We start from the raw sequence: 18,712 nt of genomic DNA, 5'->3' as shown, positions 1-18,712 counted from the left end.
CATCCGTGATGAGTTAAAAAAAAATAGCTGAAAATTGAGTTGCCAAAATTGCCTTTTGAACAGATATTCTATTTATTCATGCAGAAATGAAAGAGCAAAGATCATAATCTTGGTCTGTTTGTGTAACTTCTCAGTCCTTGATCTACCTGAGCAGGGAAGGACTTCAGGAAGTCGACGAGCTGGAAGCCAGAGTCCTGAATGGTCAGGGCAGCCTGTCGAATCACCAGGTGCAAAGACCTCTGGGATTCCTTCAGCAAAGCATTGAGCCAAACCTCAACATTCCCCTCTGCTGTGACAGGACGCTCCAGCTCCACAGTTTCCCCTTCTCGTGATGACACTGCCAGAATACGATCGTATATCTGAGGAAGAGGGAATTTATTTATTGATTAGAAACACTGACTTCTGATTCAGTTGTGAAGTCGGAAAAAATATGATAACATGTCCATATAATCTCTTCATTCAGCTCATTTTTATGGCCTTGTATTGAATTGTATGTTTCTTTGTTATTTCCAAAGGTTTATTTTGAGGCTTTCTATGCCTCCATTTTACAGTGAGCGGACTCAGAAAACAGGGGGGGAGAGAGAGAGAGAGAGAGAGAGAGAGTGGGAAAGGACATGCTGGAAAGGAGTCACAGGTTGGATTCGAACCTGGGCCACCCACTTGGAGGACTAAAGTATAGCCTCTGTACATGGGGCGCATGTACTAACCTCTAGGCTACCGGCGCCCCTTGTCTGTTTTCATCACATTTTGTCAGACCCTCAATTGTTTAAAAAAAAAAAAAAAAAAAAAACTCTTGTCAGAGGTTTTTTTCTAGAAGATATTTTCTCCATGAAAATTCACCTTGTCATGAAACCTGACACATTTGATGTTGTCGAAGACATTGAGAAGGTGAGCCTGGATTGTGTGGGAGTCAGACGCCTGTCCCAGGATCTCCAACAGAGCAGGGTCAGAGACGAAGAAGAAGCGAGGAAACATCAGACGCTTCTTCTCCAGATAGCTGTTTGATAGCATAATAGAAAAAAAAGTGAACTGCAACAGTTTGTCTCAATGCATTTTGTAAAAACAACAAACCAGACAGATGTTTAAAAGCAGGCTGGCTTGTTGTAAAGTCTATATAATATAATTCTACAGCTACATACTCCAGTCTCCATGTTGTTTTTAGCTGTGGGTTCATTTAGACTGTAGTCTTGTGCTTACCCTGTTAGTGACTTCTGGCAGATCTCCAGCTGTTCAAGGAGGTGAGGGAGCAGTTGTCCCATAGTCTCATCTCCCACACATGATTGGACTACATTGGGCATCTCGTGAGCCCGCATCATGATCTTCACCCATGATTTGTCAATGTTAGAAAAGCGCTTTGCTTCCTTAAAACAGATATGTAAACAAATTAGCTGGGTTGTATTTTTCACTACTTTTGTTCTCAAAAATCATGTTGCAATGTTGAGAGTCTATTTTGTTGAGTGTTTACATTTTAAAAAAAAATGTGTGACAGTAAAAATTAAAATTGAAGATTGAAGATCAGACACCTTGAATGACAGAATATGTAAGAAAAATATTTGAATTCTCCAAGTCAGGTATCTGTGTTTATTTTCGTTCACATTAAACGTTACTGAAATGCCATTCAAGAAGATTGAGGACAGAATTTAGAGCCGAGTTTTGTGCTTTAGCTCATCATCATGTCACTCAAGATTATGGACCCCAACATAACGTTTTTCCCTGAGAAGTATTCTACCTTAGGCAGCTGTTTAGCAATGTCCCCGCCCACAAACACAGCTTCCAGGTAGATCCAGAGGTTTTGGACGGTCATCCAGTTTTCTATGATATCAGTAGTGTTGGACAGATTCTGAACCCACTTTTGGATCTGGGCTTTAAACGGGGTGTTGTACCTGAAAAAAAGTTACTTTAACATTATAATATCTGACATTATAACCCAAACAGTAACCGCTTATATCACTGTAATATAAATCCTTATTGTGTCAATCCAAAATGACTTACCTGTTGCTCATAAGAGACCCCAATATCATCAGGCTGTCTTCCATGCTGGCGATGATCTCAGACGTGCTATCACCTCTCAGAAGCAGTTCTCCACGAGTCTTAAAGTTAGCAAACGTAAAAGTCTTGTTGTCCCACTCAGCGATCACCTGCTTCAGCTTCTGCTCAATATCCCGCTCTTTCACAGCACTGATACAGATATCCTGTGCAAAAAGGAAAAAAAAATTGAAATAAACTCACATTTTCGTATGTCACCATGATGTTGGTAAATATAGTACATAATGAAACTAAAAGAACATTTTAAAAGGTTAATCTTTACAATAGCAAACCCAGTATTAGTCTGTTAACAGCCAGTGGCCTGTATGGAAAATGAAATGGAGCTTTAACACATATTTGGAGGAGTCAAGTTTAAATCAATGGCTGTGCTTGAATGATGTACAGTTATGCTGCATTACCAGGATGAAATCCTCTATTCAATATCTTTTTGAAAACTATCAAATGGATCTGTCTTTTAAGAAGAACTTTTTTGCTATTAATTGGGCATACATGTATATTGTTTTGAAATCACCAGTGCATTAAAAGAGTAAAATCATGTTAAAATACCAATTTTATTAAGAATCCACTTTATGCTTTACAAAGTGAAGACACTGCTATTTTCTAGGTCTGCGTAGGTTGCCTTGTGTACACTCATACCTCAATCTCCTCTTTGAACTGGAGCAGAGGAGCCTCCATGATGTTACGCAGTTTGAAAGTATCACTTTCCACCTCAAAGTTATGTCCAGTCACCTGGACGAACCAAAACAAAAAATAGATTTTAAAAAGAGTATACAGGAGAACTTCTTGGAAATAGTAATCAGTAAAGATGGTGCTCTTTGTTAGAGGTCATGAGCTAATTAACTTGTTTAACTAACCTCAGTAATTCTCTTCCAGTGGCGAGTCATCATAGCCTTGTTCGTCATGAGCTCCAGCAGGGGGCAGCACTCGCTGAATTCATCGATTGTTTTCTTCAGGTCGAGGAAAGCTTGCCACTCTTTCAGAGCACGAGGAAGCTTGCGACACCTAAAGTATAAGGAAGGACAGTAATCAATACATTTATACATGTCTTCCAGGTTTTAGTCCAAAAAAGAACACAATCTGTAGTTTGTCATCCTTTTACAGAACACTGTGGAAATCATACATAGAGGCAGTCATGAAACAGTAGTGTTACACAGTCGTACAGCCACATGGCCAGAGCAATACGTTTCATACTCACAGGCAGACTTACAGCCTGAGGTTGTCCTGTCTTCTTTAATAGGCACCTCTTTTGACTCCAAAAACATTTAATAATATTCACACTTTCAGGGGAAAACCAATGTGGAGACTTATAAAGGACTACTTTTTCATCTAAAAACCAACTTGTACTTTGTTATCCTCTTTCCCTTCAATTCCTCTTGGACACGTGCACAATGACAAAACTGAGCAGAGGACAGAGCACAAAGATAAACGGGGATGGAAAATATGACGTTGATATCTTCTGGAGCATTCATGCAAAGAATGAATAAAAAAACAACTTTTGATATGGGTAGGACATCGTTATCAGGCATGGAAACGGCTTGATGGTGAGGAGGAGGAGGAGGAGGAGGAGGAGGAGACCAGAATGAAAATAAAACTCTTTCAATTAATTTTCCTTTTGTGTGCATTTCTCTTTGACCATAAAATCCAGAGAAAACCGTACACTCACCTTCTGTGGATAACATGACTAACTGATTACTTTGTGTGACGAGCACTTTTCAGTTAAATCCTAATACATCTTATTGGCTGCACTCAGCTCAGTCTAATGTTGTTTGTTTCAGTTTCGTAGAAAGTGCATAGGCTATTTACTGAAAGTGTCTCACTGTACAGTACCTTTCACAGATCAGCACAAATCAGTACAAAAAAGGGTTTTCCAAGAAACAAATAAAGGTTTAACATTCAGTTTACCTACTGGACAAACATGCATTGTATGTACCTCTGAGATTTAACATAATGCATTAAGCTCATTTTCTTTATCATGAAACTTTGCAAAACCATTATTTGATGTTTTTAAATCCAACGCTGTTTGCAACTATGATTACCAGCTTGCAGTGTTCTTCCACTTTGTCTTATCAAGGTAATACCTCCATGTTAAACCATTAACACCACCCAGACAGGTTTGTGAGCACAAGGCAAACAAATTCAAGAAACACTCAACAGTTTTCCAAACTAACGATTGCATTGCACCAAATGAATTGTCTTACCTTGTCTGAAAGTCCAGAAGCTCGTTATTGATTTTCTCAATGTGGATGTCAGCCCAGAGAATGTCATAGTAACCATTTACTGTCTCGATAACATTGTTGTAAAGGCCATACAACTTCTGCAGCAGAGCCAGCTGCTTCCTGATCTCCAACAGCTGAGGATGATGGGTACCAGGAAGTCCAAACAACTCCTCTCCACCTGTGTAGGTGATGTATTTCCTGAACAGATTGTCAAATCGGTTCTAAAGAGGAAAAGAATGGCAACAGTTAATCCAAAATTTTATAGCGTTCCACTTTTAACATTGATAAATAAATAAACATGATTCTCAATGCATGAACAGTAAACACAGGACAGAACAGTTTGTGTGTTACAATTAATGGAAAGGAAGGGTTGCTTAAATGGCAAAAACACAAGTAGTTTTCATGTTACATCATGGCTAATAGCAAGTACTACAATTACTATGACACCAAAGAAGTTACAAACTAAATTTGTAACAAACCTGGAACATGATGAGTCTATCGCTGGCATCCTGAGGAGCTAGACCCACCACCATGGGACCATCCTGAAGCAGAGAGAAAATGTTTCTAATCACTCAGAGCTCTTCCCATCTATATGTTTTCTCCTTGTCATACCTGTTGTTACCTTGTCATAGTCCAGATAAAAGTGTTGACAGTCTTCCAGGAAGGTCTCCACATTGCTGATGAGCTCTCCTCTGAAGTTGGGCTGCAGGGCCACCAGCTCGTTTTGTACCTCTGTGCTTCTGGACAGCAGCTTCTCCCAAGTGTATCGCAGGGTATCCACCTTATCTGCCTCCTCTTTAGCCACTGACAGCTCATATTTATGAAGCATGGCATAGGACTCCTGGGACAAGAAAAGATACTTGGTCTATGTTTAACATTACAGCATTTATAACATCATTCTCTTGGGAATCAATCAAAAATGTACATAAAGAATTTGAGTTTAAATTCCTGCATTTTTTTCTGCTCAAACATTTAGTTTTTGATTCAAGACTATTTGAACACTTTGATAAACATCAGTCTTAGTTTGATGTCACCTTCATCTGAAAATATAATCGTATCTCAATATACAACAGAAACACTGTAAACACTGGCCATATGTTAACAACTTTAGACATATTTTCCCAAGCCCACTGTGGGCACGCTGTGTGTATGCTTAAGTGGTAAATTACTAAACGGTAAATGGGTTGAGCTTGTACAGAACTTTTCTAGTCTTCTGATCACTCAAAACTCTTTTTACACTCCATGTCACATTCACACCACATTCTCACACTGATGGCAGAGGCTGCTATGTGTCCATCAGTATTAACTAAGCCCATTCCTATTCATGCACATTCACAGCATTTCAGGGTCCAGTGTCTTGCTAAAGTACACTTTCATATCTGACTGCAGGCGCTAGGGATTGAAACCCTGACCTTCCAATCGTGAGATGACCGACTCTACCACTGAGCAACAGCCGCCCCTCAGTGATGTATGAAAGACCTCATGTTGGGATTTACCTCTATGGGACCAACTTGAAAATCAATAGATATTTGGTGCTCTCTGATCTCCTTTAGCGCTGCCATGGCGATGCGGATGTCATCCAGATCTTTGATCTGCCGATTCAGTTTCTTTCCTGCTTCATCAACAAAGGCAAAGATCTGCTCCATCTCTGAGCTATATTTTCTGTTACAGTACAGTCCATAGTCCACCATCCAGTTCTTGGTTTCAACAGTCAGAGATATCTTAAGGTCCGCTGAAAATCAATATAATATTTCATGTTGATGTCCTTTTTTCAGAATCCATGTTGTAATTTAAGAACTTTGAAAAGTGTTATAAAAGTATCATTGAAGCAAGGAAGTGATAATGATGAAGTAAAAAAATATTTAGTGACAGTTCCAGCAAAGACTTGAAACTTGTATCTAACCTGTGAAAAGAGCTAAAGCTCCAACACTGATGTACTCCGGCTCAGAGTTTATTTCCAGCTCAAGATCTCGATAGAAAAGTATCTGGCTCTCAAACTCAGATAGCAAGGGGCTGCCCTGAATAAACCTGTTGAAAAAATAAAGGGTACATTCTCAGTGAAAAGAGTCAGAAATGTATAATCAATCCTTCACCCAATCGTACTTTTGCATGGTGTCTTCACGGTCCTTTCTCCAGATGTGGTGGTAACGGCTAAAACGGTTCAGAGCAGTCATCACTTCCTGCACAACAACATGAAACACGAGTTAACACTTTAAAATTGTCATTTTTGATTAAATGACAGAGTAATCTCTACTTATTGGAGGTCATTCAATTTAAAATAAACATACAAGTAGTGAAACTAACATATATGTATGTCCACTGGACATAAACCAAGATATAACAAATGTTAAAATAATAATGCGTATAACACGAAAAACAATAAAAGGAACAGTATAATATAGACACTAATACATCTTTGATTGTATTGTAAGCTTCTGGTAAATGTGATGAATAGCTTTGGAGAGCTCTATACAAAACATGCTTCAGTAAAATGTTCTTCATAAAACCACTTACTTTTTTTATGGAGCTGATGGAGGTGCTGAGAACAGACACCAGCTTTGCTATCTCTTTGTTGTCAGACACACTCTTGTAGTAGTTTCTAGCTTGAAATTGGATGGCGTGGAAAACAGATACTGAAATGTCTGAAGTGCTGCCATCTGTAAGGTAAAAGTTTGAAGGATGTCATGAAAGGAGGAACAGAGTTTGGTGTGTCAGGAGGGATTCAGTACCGTCTGCTTGGAATCCTTCATTTAGGATTAAGCAATCATTGTGTTTGTATTGCATTTAAACACCTGGAAAGTTTTAGATCAACTATTTTGCCAGTGTAAGATGTATTTTGTACATGTCAAACTTGAAGCTACTATTGTAACTAAAGGTTTGTATTCCTTTCAGAGAATCTATCACAGAGTTTCACAACATTACCTCCACGTTAGCCATGAAGTAATGTGGGTCTTTAAATGTCATTGGCCTGAATGTCTTCCTCCCTGAGCTGCTGACATATTCCTGTAATTTTCCTCAACACATTTTTATTTGCTCCTAGTCAGATGTGGCTTTGCTCTGATGAGCTGTGAAATAAGAAGATCTGATTATCAAGTGACTGTAGTGCACTAGCTAATGATCTGTGTTCTTTTCCTCTGAAAAAAGAATTTGAATGAACAATTCTTGAGGCCAAAAAATGCAGCAATCTGTTGAGTTAGCTACAGCTTCCACATCTTCTCGTACCAGCCAGGCTTCTGTACGTAGTTGCTCCATCTTCTGATTCACTCTCAGAGCTGTCCTGTTTCAGAGCTGCCATTCGTCTTTCATTCATTTTTCTCTGTAAGGAATAAAAAAACAGACAAGGGGAAAGACTTGAGGTTTGTTTGGTACACTACTGAACCATTGAATTCTCATAAAGTAAAACCGTTATTAATTGATCAATCAGATGAACCCACCTTGGAAATCCTTTCCTTGCTCCACTGGCTGACTCCTTTGGTGACACTAACTATACACTCTACAGCCCTGTTTAGAGCCTGCTGGACCTCCTCAAGTGCTGGAACCATAGCAATGTTAGGGATGGACAGAGTCACACTGACTCTGAAGATTGCCTGCTGGCCGCTGCTTCTGCCCTGACTTCGTGAGTCACCTTCCGCTTCAAGGAGAGAGAAGGGGCTTTAAAAGACTAACAAACTCAAAGTATGGAGGAAAGAACATGCAGAAATAAATCTCACAAGCTAGAATTAATGAAATCCAAATAATATGGAGAAGTTGGTCAAACATCCCTGCTTGTTTTCCTCTTATTTTCAACAGGATTAGAATCCTCATGTATTCAGATTTCAGTTTACAAGCTCAGAACAAGCAACAACGATTTGATTTAGTGAAAACAAACATCAGGTCTTTGACAAAAGGTAAGCAATGCACTTTTTTAAACGGTTTTTACTGAAAAGCTCCCAGTCACCTGCTTATGCCACTAGCCATATATTCATCCCTAACACCTGTTCAAATCCTAACTCATCTAACTTCATATGTATAGAGTAATAATAATAAAAAAGATGTGTGTGTGTGTGTGTGTGTGTGTGTGTGTGTGTGTGTGTGTGTGTGTGTGTGTGTGTGTATATATATATATATATATATATATATATATATATATATATGTGCTTGGTTAATGAAGTTAATTCTCTACAGCATTAACTACAAATCAGTTATTTTACTCAAATTGTTGGAGACTTAGAAAATTTAACATTTTTGATCATGGTATTGCAAAAACTAAATGCCTGATATGAAAGTGATTGCATGTTAGTATAATGTATTGATCTCAACCTTCTGCTCTTCTGTTCAAACAGGATTCTTTTTTTTTTTTATGTAAATACATGTCTCAATCTCTAAAATATATATTTCTGGTTTCTATCATTGTCTGGTCATAAGGTCATGTTGTATGCCTCAGGTCTTTCAATTCTTCATGTTTGGCTTGAAGCACCTTTTTTTGGAATAATACTGGCCTATCAATAGTTCCTCAAAGATGTTGTGCAAAGCATTTTAAGTGACCTTAGAGACCCAACTCTGTTCTGTCTCAAAATGAAGAAAATGTGAAAATCCACTTGGAATCAAACTGGAGAAATGACTGACCTAGGGCCATATTCAGAGGTGAAGAATACCCTGCTGATGGTACGGTTTTGGCAGAGAAAAAGCTGCCGACCACTACGATAGGGCTTATTATACTTAACACTTTTTCATTATCTATTCCTTTTTCCATAATATCACAAATCATAGGTTAAGACTTAATCAAACACGATATATTTCTTATTGTTTATACAATGAGAAGTGAAAGTTTAGAGCGCAGCAAGATGGTTACACAAGACTTACCCAAGAAATGTATGAGTGAGGAGGCGTGGATGCGCTTGCGTAAAATCTCCAGGGTGTTGCGTGTCATTCTGAGCAAAGCATCCACGTTGCGGTGATTGAAGTAGGAAAGCAGCTGCTGGGCTTCCTCCTCCATCACCTCCATCAGGTCTCTCTTCTTCTTTTTCCTCATCAGGGGAGATGAAGGGCCAACGCTGGCAGGATTGATCAGGGTATTTCTGGAGAAAAGGCGGCCCTCAGAGAGGTCCTCTTCTTCACCTGAGACACATGGGTAAACATTTATACATCAAATATAAACCTCTTTAACAAGGGTTCCCTTTATCTTATAACACCTTTCCAATATGAGGCAACCTAAAGCTCTAACTACGCAAAAACAACTGAAAATGTTCCAACATTTATCCTTCATGATCTCTGAGGGAAAATGAAAGTATATACCTTCACTGTCAATATGATCTATAGTCTTGCTTTCTGCACAACTTTCTTCTTCAGTCTTCTCCACCTCCCCTCTCCGACTGTGCTCAAAATCCAGCAGCATATCGATCAGTTCATTTGTAGCCTCCTCTACCAATGAGCTCTTAGTGTGGAGGCTCTGGGCTTGTCTTATGCACAGGTCCTGTACACATAAATAAAAACAACATTTAGACTTAACATGCCAAGTGAGAGGTAGTGTACTGAAGCATATCAATAGGTTAGAGTTACCAGTTCTCCCTCAACCATAATGAAACTTGTATAGATTTCTTTCTAGATGCAAAGGTCAGAGGACTTAAGCTGTAAAAACATGAAAATGACAAGAACACCTGTCATTATTTTAATCTACCTTAATTCATCCCTATGTACCAAACAGCAATGAAGTTACCTGAGTACTAAATCAAATGATGTCATGCTTAGTTCATGTCAGTGATTTCTACACAGTATTGGACATCACATGGTTTGGGTTAAGATGCTCTCTGTGCAGTGAATATATATTTGTATAAAGATGATGTGATAAATATTGATTGTGATGATGCCCTGTTCCCTCTTCTTATCATGCTGTACAAAATATAAAATAATATTATTAAAATATATTATTATTATATAATATAAAATATTTTTGTATTTACCCGTGTGGTTTTAACAAACTCCTCACATGTGACAGGTTCATCCTCTGGTAACACACACAGGGTGGATTCGCTCATCTCTTGCAATACTGCATCAATCCTGAACTCGACCAAGTCGTTCACCCGGTCCATCAGCAGCTCTAGGTTGACTGGAGAGAAAGTGTTAATGAAGCGAGTCAGCAGAAGAAAAGGGGGAAAAAAGGAGACATATTTTTGATTAGTGAGAGTGGGACAAAAGCATAACTACAAAATAAGAGATTAAGATAGAGGTCAGTTTTTGTGGTACATAGCACAGAGAAATGAATACATGTGAGGTGCTCAGGACAACACACACGTACATGCACAAACAGCGATCACAAATGCATCTATTATCAGTTACTGCCAGTGCTGAGTTGCAGGATGTCTAGTGTCTCAGCTTGTGAGACATTGACCTTGTTGGTTTTTTGCTTACCTAAAGCCTTTTCGATGTTGTCGAGGTAATTGTCAATGTTCAGGGATGTCCAGTTGAGGGATGTTAAACCTGGCTGTATAGCCTCATCCACCTGTCAATTCAATGATGTATGATGATGCACTTTGAACTGTGCACAGTCTCATTTAGTCAAAGATTCACTTGTTAAATGTTGTTCTATTTGAAAGAGCAAACCCACAGAAACAGAAAAGAATCACTTAGGAATAGGAAGGTGAGGTCCCATCTTTCCCATTAGGATTCCTGAACTTGGAACAAGACTGATGTTTAGTTTATCGTTAACTATTTAAGATGCTTACTTCTTTATTCTGAGGGTGAGTGATAAAATGCAGATGAAGGTAAAACAATACATAGCCCATTATTACAGTTTCTAATATGCGACTTTTACTACCTGATAGAAAGACAAGCTGTACCTCAAACAGTTACTTTTATTATTACTCTTAAGTTTTCATATCGATCAGGTGAGTTAAAGGAATTTAAAATATACCCACAAAAAGTGGAGAGAATCAATGAAATCCAATGACAGCCGTGTGTAAATGCTCAAGGCATACCATAGATACACATAGATTATCTCTTAATTAGCCAAACATTGATTGGGAGCCAGAGGCTAATTTACATCTGGAAAGGTATGGTTTGACTATATGGCCACACAATGTACACAACTAAAATCTAATCTCTTTGTAACATCCAGCGAGTGAGCAAACACAGCTGATGAAGTGAAAAAGAAAGTCAAGATCAAAAAATATATTTTGGTTTTGCTTCTGATTTCTACTTTCAAAATTAGATACAACTCACTTTATAATAGCTCTCTCTGTAAATAACTGTAAATTATGTCATAGCATCTGCAGCCAGTAATGTGATGTATTATTAAAAATAATCATATAATGAATCAGGTAAGAAAGCAAAATATATATATATAACCAATTTATTGTGAAGTAATTTGATATTTAAATATTGATAACAATTTAAATCTTGAACAGCTGGTTTTCATTTTAAAGATGTTATATCAATTATAAATTAATAAATATCAATATCCAATAAATATATCAATAACATTCAGGATACTTGCTTCAGATTTACGAGTTCAGATTCATTTTAAATGACGTTCTAACTAGATCTTACCTTAGCTACATGTGGCATGGCCAGTTGTTCAAAGGCACTCTGAATCTTAGCCCTCACTCTGGTGTTCTCACTCAGAATTAGCTGGAAGAGAAAATATGTTTACAGCCATTAATTATTTAGTCATAGCAGTGTTGAATTTGTTCAGAGGAGTCAGCTCTAAACAGTTCATACGATTTTTCCTCACATTAAAGGGAAACTTCACCCGTTAAAACATGAATCTGTATTGACATTGGGTCATATATGTAGTAGAAATGTGAAATACATTTTGAAGTTGGTGCCTTCTTGGCCGAGAAAAGGCAGAAAGTGTCTTTTTGGCTCATGTGGATGAAAGACACCAAATCCCAGAATGCACAGACATATTTACTTCAACACATAAGGCCGTTTCCTCAACTGATTCTGAGATTTCTTCTGGAAGTCCTTTTCACACTTAAAAAATAATAAGATTTCCAGTCTCAGGGGAAAATGAGGGCGGGATGCACGACCATTCAAAAATACTACCAGGTTTCTAATGATACAAAGCTTAATGCAAAAGTATCCCTTTAAGATGGTTTATTACTTGTTTTTATTTTTTATATTTAACAGAAATTTGCAAAACAAATGGTAATTTTTTCAAAAGTTTTGATGGCTAAATTGTCCTCCAATTCTGGAATGACCTAAAACCTGCAACATTCTCATCCCCTATCATTTACGAGAACAAAATTACATAACTTTACACTCAAATGTGGCCTGTCATATTTCTTCTTAAATGTGTATTACACACACCTGTGTGTAATTAATATCTACCTGTAATTTGTTGTAGTTCTTTTTGAGGGTTTCCTGTTTCTGCTGCAAAAGAGCAGCAAAGGGCGGGATCTCCAAATTCATCTCTGTCATGCAGTTGGCCTCTCTGATCTGAGTCAGAATCTCTGGGTCAAAGTTGACAAACAGAAGCCCTGTCTCTGGAGACTTGACCAGGAGAGAGGCCTGCAGGCCCACCCGGGCATCCTTTGTCTGAGTAGAAAGTATCAAGTGGGATGGGGTAGTTAGATGAGATTTGTGCACAAGAGGCGAAGAGAGAGAAAACAAAGCAGAAGAATCTCATAAAGAAAGAAATATTAGTGAAAGAACACGGGCAGTAAGTGTGATTAGGAGCGTAGAGAACATACCCACTTTGATTATTATATGTGTGCTGCTGTGCATAACATGTAATGTTTATATCAACTCATACCTCATTCAAAAACAAAATGGCATGCTTGTCTAACCCCAACTCAACACTGAATTCCCTTTTTCCTTTTACCTCTGTCATCCAGCTTTGGTGGTAGAGTATCTCAAACTCCAGCAGGATCCTTGCAACTCTGTTATAATTCTTGATTATCCTCTTAGCCTCTGGTGTAGAAAGGACCCCTGGTTGCTAAACAGGGAGAAATTGGCAATGTATAACTTAAAGAAAAAGATGCATTGACAACTTTTCTTAAAATCAACAAAAACCAAACAACAGGCTCTGCCTAAGATCAATACAGAGAGGCAGAAAATGGTTATTACCTTCTGAAAGAGGTCCATGGGACCCTGGATCCTACTGTACAGCTGTCGAGCCCACATGATACGTCCCGATACAGGGGGCAAGTCCCGGCCCATAGGGGGATCAAGTTTCTGTTTCATGTAGATGCGAGAGACCATTTCAATGTCCCGGCCATAGTTCTGCAGAATGCGCTGATACTTCTCATCAATGCCAAGGTCTGGGATCCCTAATCTGTTTTCAGAGAAATTGTTGTTTGAAACGGTGTTTCAGTGAGTCACTTGTAGAGACATTTCTTATGAACTAATCCATTAATATGTGTGTTAACTACATAAATGAGGAAATATGCTCAAAGAAATAACACACGTAAACTGGAAAACCTTGAATGCAGTCAAGTGTGTTGCTCGTATATTAAATGTGAAGAAATACTAAATCCTGCAGTTTTTCTTTAAATCAGTTTTTTGATGATGGACTGTTTGAAACCTGAAGTACGATGTGAATACAATAAACTTGTACTTGTTAGCTAGGAGGAATGAAAATTGGCTGCTTTGTAGACTGAGGATAAGAAAAAAGAGAAGAAGAAGAAAGAAGAACTTGATTAGAAAAATAAGCATGAAAAAATAGATTACCTTTCAAATTTCTTCAGCACATTTAGAGCTCGCTCTGTATTTTGAATCTTTTCAAACATGCTATCCATGAAACCCTTCAGCTGGTCCTGGGAGCACAAAGACCAATGACAAACACATTTAAAAAGGGGACAGTGGAGTGGAACTTTTAAATTAAGAAAAAAGAAACCCCACAAATAGCTCATAGTCATTTGGGTTATATGAAGATGAGCCATAGAGGTTTTCCATTTATTGCCTCATTTCATCCTTACATGAAGCTCCGAGGTGCTTTTGCAGAATTCCTCGTAGTCAACATCAAAGTCAGCTCGTCTCTGGTCCAGGAAACTGTAATGTTTTTTCTTCATGGTAAGAACAATAGCCTGTAAAAGAGAAAATAATAGCCTGTTATAGAGAAAATAAAACAGGCATAGAAAGATGTATAGCCACATGTTGTTATGTGCAATCAGACACGACCTAGGGAATACAACTGTTACTCTTTGATCATATTTCTTCTCTCAACTTTGTGTCAAAGCTTCAGAGACAAACCCAGTGCCTTATATTTGTTACTAAATCTTGAAGCTTACTGAAAATGTATGTTGGAGGGGTGACTCTCAACTTCTACAGAAGAATGACCTGTTTTAATCCAGCTCTGTTTAGTTAGTTAAGCATTAAAAGGCCTGATTGGATTTAAGCAGATGAACTGGATAGTATATAAAACATCTGCTAGCAAGGTGCTGGAGGAAAAAAAATGAACAAAACAAGGGGCAACTAATATAACCATCAATATGAGGTTGTTTTGTCTGTTCACATTCCATGCAGTTAGTAATTTCATATTTTTAATAAGTCATGTGTGCAGTGGTAAAATTACATGTCAATCAATTTTACCACTGCATGCTGTCAACTAGGAAAAATGGGCCATGCATCACTAAGGGTGAAAGACTGTGGTGAGACATTACCTCCCATTTCGCCTGCATTTCTGCAGTCTGCACATCCAAGAAAGCGGAAACAAATATGCAGCTCACATCAATAAACTCTCAAAGGAAAACACCAATTAGACAATGCAATACATTTAAAGAAATTAACGTGTTACTATTACAAGTAGAGTCTAAGTATCAAAATATATTTAACTGTATCCTGCTGTATGTTTGTAAAAACTACAGTTTGTGTACTCTCCTGATCTGCACCGCCTTTAGTCCAACTGATAAACATGTTTCCCCAACATAGTTCTCAAAAAATCTATTTATTTAATTATTTGCATACTAGAAATGTTTTGTAGTTTATTCACGAAATCTTGACATTTAACCAGCCAGCAGATGGTTGTTTCAGGTTAACCATCAAAAGATCTTAATTTTTACCTATTGTTTCAAGATCATGTTCACTGTAACTTTGTAATTTAACAAAACATTCAGTGCATGAGTCATAATAGATGTCAAAGGTTTTTTTTATTTGTTATTGTAGCCCACTGTAGCAGCCTTATATTTTTGCCACTGATATATTTAAACATCAGGCAAGCTCAGCTTTCAAGAAGTGCAATTAAATCAATCAATGGAAAGCCTCTCAGTGTGTGTTTTAATCATATCATATCATGTTTTCAAATCTCATGAGAACAGTCGGATGTAACAGTGTTGTACTAGTACTCACTTGAAACCTGGTGGCCATTGTCTCCAGTCCTTCTATCTTCGAGTCCTGCAGGGCGGAGTAGGTGGAGATGGTGCTGAACATTTCCAGGATTTTGTTGAGGCGTCGCTGGAAAGTGTCAAACTTCCCAAAGATGTACACCTCACCAAAGTCAAACTGCCTCTCTGAAGGAGTCTGTTCCAGCTTCTCCTTGGTTTTACGGAAATACCGCTGGTACTCCTGGATGACACAAAACTTGTCACCTTGTCCATCATATAAATCGAACTATTTTTAGCACAAGAAAACTCATCAACACAAAATCTAGTAAAATCCCAAAAAGTGGACAAATTCCCTCTAGCAATACACATACAGTAAATGTTAACATGGACAAACCAATGCAGCTACATATTTCTACTAAGAAACCAGAGTTTGTAGGAATGTAAGCATAAAATAAAATAGAAACGATACATGATTTAACATAAACATTACAAAAATGATACCAATAAGTGGTACTCCATACCTGGTTTAGGTTGATAGCAGCTTTGATTTTGTCAACGATGACTTGTTGGGGCTGGTCCCATATTGAATTTGAGCAATTATTAGTGATGTAGGCCTTGCAGGCGGTGATCATCTGGTTTGTCACCTTGGGAAATTGGTATGTTTGATAAAATGAACTGATGCATTAAAGACTTTGCAGATCTAAACAGCATGTCGCTTTACATTTAGCTAAAATGCCTAATATCTGAAGTGATATATTTTTACTGTAAATGGTTCATTGAACATCGAGAACATTTATAAACATTTCACCTTTCACAACATTACTAAATGTTGGTCATGTAGACATTAATAATCAACATTTTAACCAAACCATGACTTGTTTTCGTTATGTGGTTTAATGTAACAATTCCCTCAGCATGCAGAAAAGCAATGGGGTTCCTTTTAGTCATCCAAATATCAGGAAAAAATACAAATCTCTGACATGAAGTTAATAGACGGCAGAAGAACACATGCTCATTTTCATTGTTGAAGACAGAATAGTCTTCTTTATCATCATTGCATAGTGCAAACCATCATCCAGCCCTACCTTATCAAACAGCAGTGTGATCTTTTCTGATGTGTTGTAATAGCGAGAAACACTGTGAATCATCCTGATGGCATTGATCAGACCTGGGATTGCATCCATCATCGATACCTGATGTAAAAAAAAAGGAATAAACTGCATTTGTGGAAAAAAAGCCTTTTTTTAGTCAGATAAGAACAGATCAATATTGAGAACATTCGGTTAAATGCAGCAGACCACTTCATCTTTAAAAATAGATTCAAGTATTTTTCTTACAGGGTCGCTGTTGTAGAGTGGGTCAAAAAACTTCTCCAGACTGTAGAGGTACTTGACATTGTCTTTGGCCTCGTTGGCTGCATCAGTAATCCGGATATCCAATTCCCGCCACGACTAGACAGAATAAATACGTATTGCTTTAATGTCTTTAATTACTGTTTCACATTGATTATAGCAGTGATTAACATTGTACATGCTTAAGTGCTTAATACAATAACTCAACACTGATATCAAGGACTAAGGCTGAGGCTGCAAAAAAAAAATATATACTTTTACATTTGGTATCTATAGGCACCAAAATCACATTCATATCTGACCTTTATGAGTTTCGATTTGGCCATCAAGAGCACACCAATTGCAGCCTTGACATCAGGCCTCTTCAGCTGGTCCAGCAGGTAGTTAAAGCGGGACATTCTTCTCTTCCAGTGCTCCAGTTCAGCCCGAGGTCCGAGGTCATCAGCTTTTCTCAGTTGGTCACTTTCAGCAAGAACCTTGAAAACAAAAGGAGCTTAATACCTGCTCTCTGTTTAAGCATTATTTCTGCGGATTATCCTCCATTGCTCCTATATTTTCTATATGTTGTACCATAGTTGTTTTGTAACATACCCAAATAAACCTTGAATTAATCAACAGTTTTCAGCAACAACTGCTACTCAATTCAGCCTTCCTTGAATAAAGTAATAGTCTGATTTAAATAGTACTTTGCATCTGACATGCTGGATAGCTTCACTACTTTTCGGGATGAACATGCATTCTAAACATTTGTTGCTTAGCTTCATTAAATATTGAGCACATATGTACAGCTGTAAAATATTTATTTTACACATGTCAGCTTCACCCTATGCACGATGAAATCTGGCCTAAAGCTTTTTATGCAGAGGAGAGAATGCAGAGGAGAATAAAAACAAAGTTTCAGCAGCAGAAAGTTTCAAAGATTAGGATCAACATCTTACCCGTTCCTGAACATGTCTCACCTGTTCTATCTGTTTGATCCACATCTTCATGCAAGCCTCAATCTTGTCTGTAGTCTCTGTGCTATTGGCTGCAGCCACATAGTCTGATGGGCTTTTCAGCACCAGAAGGTCAAATGTGTCACACTCTGTCAGGCTGACCTAGAGGCAAGCCAAGACATGGTTTATTTTTGCTGCATTGTGTGCATTAAAGGCTTTTAAAGGACAAGGCTTTGGACAGAACAGGCAGTTTACAGTTATTCTAGAGTAGAGACACTTGGTAAAACTGAGGTGCTCTTTGCTTTGTTGTGTGGTGTCTTACTGCGTTAATGACACTCATTACTGTGATCTCATTAAAAGATGTTTAAAGAGATTTTGGTTCAGTCAAATGTGTTTCTTCATTGGGCATTTTATAGCTCTCACATAAAAATCAGACTCCGATCATTAATGTGTAATGATAGGAGTCTTTTCCTTACCTTTTCTTGCAGGCTCTCCTGGGCTCCAGCCAGAACAGACACAAAGCTGTCCAATGATGATATGAAGTCCTGTTTGACTGCGTTGGCCTGGGGACTATCCAGCCCCCCCCAGCCGTGGTTCATGTTTCTGAGTGTGGGGATGAAGATCTCTGAGAGTAACTGCTCCACACTTTTTAACAGACCCCCTTCAGTTGTGTCCAACATATTGAAATTGACATCCTAGGGAGACAAAAGTTTACACAGATCTATGGACGCTTGTGGGGGAAAAAAAGTTAATTCAGTGTAACACACTTACTCTGAATAATTAATGGATTTATTGTTTATCACACACAGCCTAAATTTGATGCTAACTTGAACTATAAACTAATTTACACCGCCAAAAATGACGATAGAAAACAGCCATTGTGGACGAGGGATACCTGACACAATCATCATTCACATGGCACA

General features: G+C 38.1%; 1 protein-coding gene across 1 annotated transcript in view; it reads right to left on the bottom strand.

Annotated features, from left to right (window-relative positions):
* dnah5 (dynein, axonemal, heavy chain 5) overlaps positions 1 to 18,712 on the bottom strand; it is an 87,713-nt gene that overhangs the window by 60,781 nt on the left and 8,220 nt on the right. The window contains exons 5-38 of the mRNA XM_065958146.1: positions 18,266 to 18,484; positions 17,814 to 17,951; positions 17,157 to 17,330; positions 16,840 to 16,953; positions 16,588 to 16,695; positions 16,024 to 16,146; positions 15,528 to 15,743; positions 14,843 to 14,869; positions 14,159 to 14,266; positions 13,911 to 13,996; positions 13,308 to 13,515; positions 13,063 to 13,176; positions 12,570 to 12,776; positions 11,787 to 11,867; positions 10,650 to 10,740; positions 10,202 to 10,347; positions 9,537 to 9,714; positions 9,105 to 9,359; positions 7,697 to 7,893; positions 7,485 to 7,578; positions 6,777 to 6,919; positions 6,366 to 6,442; positions 6,166 to 6,290; positions 5,759 to 5,994; positions 4,885 to 5,103; positions 4,742 to 4,804; positions 4,245 to 4,483; positions 2,901 to 3,048; positions 2,683 to 2,775; positions 1,993 to 2,192; positions 1,730 to 1,883; positions 1,198 to 1,361; positions 841 to 997; positions 147 to 359 (exon numbers count right to left, since the gene is read on the bottom strand). Of these exons, the coding sequence (XP_065814218.1) occupies positions 147 to 359; positions 841 to 997; positions 1,198 to 1,361; positions 1,730 to 1,883; positions 1,993 to 2,192; positions 2,683 to 2,775; positions 2,901 to 3,048; positions 4,245 to 4,483; positions 4,742 to 4,804; positions 4,885 to 5,103; positions 5,759 to 5,994; positions 6,166 to 6,290; positions 6,366 to 6,442; positions 6,777 to 6,919; positions 7,485 to 7,578; positions 7,697 to 7,893; positions 9,105 to 9,359; positions 9,537 to 9,714; positions 10,202 to 10,347; positions 10,650 to 10,740; positions 11,787 to 11,867; positions 12,570 to 12,776; positions 13,063 to 13,176; positions 13,308 to 13,515; positions 13,911 to 13,996; positions 14,159 to 14,266; positions 14,843 to 14,869; positions 15,528 to 15,743; positions 16,024 to 16,146; positions 16,588 to 16,695; positions 16,840 to 16,953; positions 17,157 to 17,330; positions 17,814 to 17,951; positions 18,266 to 18,484 (5,115 nt within the window). The remainder of the gene's footprint in view (positions 1 to 146; positions 360 to 840; positions 998 to 1,197; positions 1,362 to 1,729; positions 1,884 to 1,992; positions 2,193 to 2,682; positions 2,776 to 2,900; positions 3,049 to 4,244; positions 4,484 to 4,741; positions 4,805 to 4,884; positions 5,104 to 5,758; positions 5,995 to 6,165; positions 6,291 to 6,365; positions 6,443 to 6,776; positions 6,920 to 7,484; positions 7,579 to 7,696; positions 7,894 to 9,104; positions 9,360 to 9,536; positions 9,715 to 10,201; positions 10,348 to 10,649; positions 10,741 to 11,786; positions 11,868 to 12,569; positions 12,777 to 13,062; positions 13,177 to 13,307; positions 13,516 to 13,910; positions 13,997 to 14,158; positions 14,267 to 14,842; positions 14,870 to 15,527; positions 15,744 to 16,023; positions 16,147 to 16,587; positions 16,696 to 16,839; positions 16,954 to 17,156; positions 17,331 to 17,813; positions 17,952 to 18,265; positions 18,485 to 18,712) is intronic.

This window comes from Labrus bergylta, chromosome 8 (genome assembly GCF_963930695.1).
Source record: "Labrus bergylta chromosome 8, fLabBer1.1, whole genome shotgun sequence".
Lineage (NCBI taxonomy): Eukaryota > Metazoa > Chordata > Actinopteri > Labriformes > Labridae > Labrus > Labrus bergylta.
The sequence above is the reverse complement of the archived record's forward strand: the minus strand, read 5'-3'. Positions and strand labels throughout refer to the sequence as shown.